At 35.5% G+C, this 5,852-nt stretch overlaps 1 protein-coding gene across 1 annotated transcript; it reads right to left on the reverse strand.

Moving 5' to 3' along the window:
• Positions 1-891: 891 nt before the first annotated feature.
• On the reverse strand, positions 892-4,481 carry LOC112517160 (adenine nucleotide transporter BT1, chloroplastic/mitochondrial-like). Its single transcript, XM_025124509.1, has 3 exons — positions 3,413-4,481; positions 1,929-2,090; positions 892-1,547 (listed from the first exon to the last, which is right to left on the reverse strand). Exons 1-3 carry the CDS (start codon positions 3,983-3,985, stop codon positions 1,074-1,076), a joined length of 1,209 nt encoding a protein of 402 aa, XP_024980277.1. The 5' UTR covers positions 3,986-4,481; the 3' UTR covers positions 892-1,073.
• Positions 4,482-5,852: the final 1,371 nt, after the last annotated feature.

A 5,852-nucleotide genomic window follows, 5' to 3' on the forward strand; every position in this document is an offset into this window, starting at 1 on the left:
TATATTTGTTTATTTTTATAGATCTAAGTACTATATTGGTTCAAAAAATGTTTAGAAACTTAATCGTTCAAAATATGAAAGTCCATTAACTTTTTTCAGACTTTTTTCATTATTTTACCACATTAACCAGTTGTATAGGTAATAAAAATGTATCTAACAGGTTTTAGAAAGTTCAATGAGTTATTTAACATGTTTTGAAATGTCCAATGACTTATTAGTTCTAAAAAATTGTCCAAGAACTTAATCTATTCTATATTATAAAGCATTTGATAAAAGCTCTTAAAAACAATTGTTTATGCACGAAGTACTGTTTATTAATGCATATTACTTAAAATTTAAGATTACAAGTAAATTGTGCATAAGTACAACTTATTAAAGCTTCATACTTAAATACGTCTAACTAATTGCAGATAAACATAATCAAATATTGGATAAACATCTCATTTTAAATATAAAAAATCTAAAATATAATTAGGATAATCATTGATAACTAACAGAATACTTAGTTATTATCTTTATAAAAAATTATATTATTAAACCAAAAATAAAAAAATGAGTTAAAAAAATACAAAAAAAAGAAAAAATTTAAATAGTTAGTATGCATTGTGCGAGTACTCCAAACACTAAAATCAATTCATCTCGATGGTTTATAATTAGTTATATTTGTCGTTCTTATAATTTAAATTTTAATTGCTTTTTACTTCTCTCTGGTTTGCAATTCATTTTTATTTTGGTCTCTCGTACTTAAAAATGGTTGACCACTTACGGCCTTACTAATTGAGTATGAAAAGAACCGAGAGTTTTATCCGGTAAGAAACATAGCAAAGACCGAGAATCTTACCTAATAAACGCATACCAAGTTTAGGTGCATCTCTTTTCATGTATCAATTCGTTTAAATGCAGAAATAGAAAGCAGCAGGTGGAGTTTTTATGGGTAATCTTTACAAAAATCCACATGAATTCTTCCTCACCTACCAAAAAATCTCTCTTTAATCATAAACCAAATCTTTGATCTCTTTTACCAAACAAAAAACAACCAAAACCTTCGGTTTAGGGTCTAGGGTTTAGGGTTCTTACGGCTCCTCATCTTCTTTCTCCACCAATATCTTCTTGCACGCCTCGTAACACATGAACGAAATCCCGGCAGCCGGCACGATCTTTATACAACTCGGTCCCAGCCCTCGGTACAACCCTCTCACCCCTTCCTTCTCCAGAATGGTTACAAGTGCATGCAACATGTTGTCATAGACTCGGCCGTTAATGGCACCCGCCTGCATATGTTTCCGAGCCACCTCCAGTGGGAACGTTGCGCTACTCGAGATCGCGCCAGCCGCTGATCCGATCAACAGAGTTGCAATGTTCCCGATTTCATCCTGTTTCAAGATTTTCTTGTATGTTTTGCGTAACGTGTCGTATGCGAAATAGTTTGTAGCGGCATATGGGACTACGCCGATTAGGCTTGGCGTGAGGCCGCGGTATAGTTCTGCGGGTCCCTCCTCTTTCACGATCTTTAGAAACGCGTCCACGAGATTCTTGTACACGCCTCTCTGAAGAGAAAACGAGCATGTGAATAGGGATACAAGTTGTTTGATTTATGAGCAAGGTTAGTTGTGGGGCAATGAGAACCGTAAATATTTTGAGAAGATAATGACATTCATCATGAATATAATGAATATTCATGACGAATGAATATTTGGTTCCATGGTTCTTGGAATATATACGGTTAGTTTTTTTTTTTTTTTGTAAGGGTGTCCGGGCCAAAGCCCGACTAATCCCCGGCAAATTTGGAGGCTAAACATGGCCCCACTTAAATGTCGCCAACACTCCCCTCATAGGGCTCGAACTCGGGTTCATGACTATGCCATGCCCAAGCCTTTACCACTAGGCTGGAAGGTCTTTGACTATGCCATCCCCGGTTAGTTGTTTACCTGAACAGTGAGTCGTGTTTTCAGTAACTCGAGAGGGTAGGTGCATATGGTGGAGCTGATTCCGGCAACAGCACCTGCAATTAGTGACTCGGGTACACGGGGTTTTGGCTTTTCTCCGGGTTTAGGAGCCAAGCTTTTCTTGACGGTGTCATAAGCAAATAACTGCAAAAGATTGCATATGGCTTCACACGATGAAAATATAGCCAGTGGAAATGAAGTTAACGGCATAATATCCGCCAAGAAACAGTCACGACCATAGCCAACCAACAAGTTTGTTTTTTTGAAGTATATAATATTTATATACGGCAAATAGAACAAATAAACTCACACACCCTCCTCACCTTCGGTGAGGTTTGAACCCTTGACCTGCTAGGAGGCCAAGGACTCACATACTGCTAGACCAACCAACAAGTTAACGGCATAAAATCCGCCAAAGATGCCTAAATATCCTAATAGACCGCTTTATAGGACTAAAGTTTATAAAACCGTAAACAATTGTGCAGCCTATATAAAGGTGCTACAATAGGATGCCAGGTCATATTCGGACATCCTAACAAGTGTTTTAGAACACTTCTCGAAAGTGTCCTATGAACACATCATTTCAAAGGACACGTGTTTCTATCCGTTTTTTTCCGAATAATATTAATATAAAAAGACTAATAAGACGTTTTATTTCAAAAAATGTCGTAAAAAACTTGTTAGGATGCCCATAAGCGTCCTATCAACTTATTGTAACACCTGTACATAGAACGCACATTTCTTTTTCCTATAAACTTAAAGTTTGATAAAACAGTCTATTAGGATATTTACACATATTTGACGTCCTATAAAACTGATTTTGTTGTAGTACCCTTAACGCAACAATTAGTGATACCATCACAATGTGCATTTAGATTACTGCAAAGTACATTGAACAGTAACCACAAAAGCCATATAGATAAGATCACTTGAAAACGATTCAAATGAGTCGAACAACACACATAAGATTAATTAATCACCAAATTCCGCAAACCCAAATGATATTCAACAAGCAATAAAAACCAGGTGTAGATATGAGGATGCAAGATAGAAGTTAACAAATGAAACCACAAGGGTGGTGCCTGATTGGTTTGAGTTGGCTCCAAAGGTCAAAAGTACCAGGAGGTCCCAGGTTCAAATCCAAGGAGGAATAAAAATCCCTTTGTGGCCACGGATGTTCAAATAAGGTGACTCCGGGCTATCTGCAAAGCAGATGGTCGCCCTAGGATTGGTCGGCTCGTGTTAGAAAGATTAATTGGAAAAACATAAGGGGGCATAATTGGAAATAAGTGAAAAAGCCCCCGAAACTTATTGAAACGCTACTAACCATGGTCAGTCATACATATGAATTATGATCAAACAATTGAGAAGAAAGGCAATGGATGAACTATTCACATATTCATTGTGGGTTTACTATGATTAGTTTTGGGGTAAATATATGAAGATTATATAGAAGCAAGTTGTACCTCGATGGCCTTGCTGGGGGCGACACGAATGACATTGACCAAATTGCCCCTGAAGAGCCCTGTCCAACCTTCAGTCTGCATGATATCTTGAAAAACTTCAGTAGTAGAATGCCCACAACTCCCTACCATCAAATGAGTCCTTATCGTCTCCAATGGAGCAACAGATGTTCTTGAAACTGCCCCTGCAATTGCCCCACTAATTAACCTTCTCAACGAAGGATTCCCAATCTTGATCTTCAATTTCAACCCATCTTTCTTCTTCGAAAATCCACCTTTCTCACACTCCCCATTTGCCTCCATTTTTGGCACTCGAACCGCCATAAAACTGGACTCCGGTGTCGAAACAACCTTCGACAAACATGGAAGCTTGACACCTTCATCATCATTTAGATTTGTGGAGTTTCTTGAATTAGGGTTTATTCTTCCAAAATCACCCCTACCAGTCTGCCCAACACTTGCAAATAAACTCCCAGATTGAGAAAGATTATCATCTCTAGAACACCAAAGAAACCCTATTCCAGAATTTGGGAATAACTTATCACCATTGTTATCCAATAAACTTCTTGTATCCATTCAATTCAACTCACCACCAAGATTTACTGTAAACCCCCCCAAAAATTGCCTCTTTTTCTACAATAACATGATTATAAAACAATGAATACATAAATTAAGCCCCAAGATAAGACCACGGCTGTGTCATTAAGCTAAGAATATCCTAATGGAACAAAAGAAATCTACCCTAAAACCGATGGTAGCAAAAACTTTAGTAAAATTCGAATCTTTTAAAAGAAGCCCAATTTGGTGATGAATGCAATGAAGAAATACAAATCTTTAAACTGGGTTTTTGACGACAGAAAACAGGGGAATAATACAAAACGATGAAATGGGTTTTACTCTACGAAATATGATGGAAATATAGAGAACCAAATTCAGCGATGAACAGTGTGAAGAACTGCAAATCTTGAAAATGGGGTTTTTGATTAAGAAAAGTAACAAGTCATTAATGGAGAGTATTACCAGGTGAGTTGTTTGATGACAATGGAGGTCAGACGCCTAATCCACTCATGCATTTACTTCTTGGTCTCTCTCTCAAGAAGAATTGAAGCGAGAGAGAGAGGGGAGAAAACGATGGGGGTGTTTGGTGAAAAGGTTGGTGTTCTTCTTCTTCATGTATATAAACACCATGACCTAATTTCGTATCGAACTACAAGATACTCTTTCAAAGTATATGAGGTTTTTAATTGTTTTTGGTCATGATTATATTAATATAATAAGAATCATAATTATTGGAATGAAAAAGCTAACATTAAATCATATAAAAATGCACTTTTAACAATAACATAATTTAAAATTATGTTTGTGTAGGTCTTTAGGAGTATTTGAGATTGTTTATAAAAACAACTTATTGACATATTTTGATGTGACATCGTTGTTAAACACTTATAAATGTTTGGATAAACAACTTATACAAGTGTCAAACCGGTAATAAGAAGTTTTTGAATAAGTTAAACTCTTCTGACTTATGATAAGTTGATAAGTATTTTTGGAGAAAATCACAAGTTATTTCAAATAAGCAATCCCAAACACCCCCTTAAACTCCAACCGGCCGGCAAAAAGAACCTGATTTTACAAGGCACAACGGATATATCAATGTTATGAAATGACATAAATGTTATATGTTTGGAGATGAGATGATTTTTGGTGTTCACGAACTCACCAATTTACAGTCTTTTTTGTTGTTAAGGTTAAGAGTTTTTAGTTTTAAAATATTTAGTAAAATTCAATATACCTACTAAAGTTATAGGATTTGTGTTTTAATTTGAAAAAGAGAAAGAAGGATCCATCACCAAAAGTAATTAAGTTATTGAGCTTTTTTTAGATAAATAAACATTGGATTTTTTTTTTTCATTTTAAATAACTAAGGGGCCATTTACCAAACATTTACTAGGTAAATGTTTATCAGTAAAATTTCAACAATATCATTTATTTACCATGTAAGATTTAGTCAACAGAACGGTATCGTATGCAACAATTTACTCGTTAAACACTAACCATGGTAAGAGTCGTCGCCCTCACTTACTAATTAAGATTCTCGATCATTGTCTTGCTCTTATCAGGTAAGATTCTTGGTTCTTGTCATATCCATCCATCAAGGTAATATGAGTTGGTAAATGGCCCCTAAGTCATTGAAATTTTTTTAATAAATAAATCATCAAACTTTTAAAATTTGATGACTTACATCATTTAAATCCAAAAAAAAACTACATGTAAAGTTGCAATTGATTAGAAAGGTGTTGAAGTAAAAAAAAAATCTTTAATCAGTTTTACTGTTTCCAAAACTCAAGTCATTCAAACTCGTCGAAATCAATGCCATCGCCATTCACTTAACAACCGTCCATCATTGTCATTGGCCGCTGCCATCGATCCCCCTATTTTTGAT

Source organism: Cynara cardunculus, assembly GCF_001531365.2.
Source record: "Cynara cardunculus var. scolymus isolate 2C chromosome LG 8, CcrdV1, whole genome shotgun sequence".
Classification (NCBI taxonomy): Eukaryota; Viridiplantae; Streptophyta; class Magnoliopsida; order Asterales; family Asteraceae; genus Cynara; species Cynara cardunculus.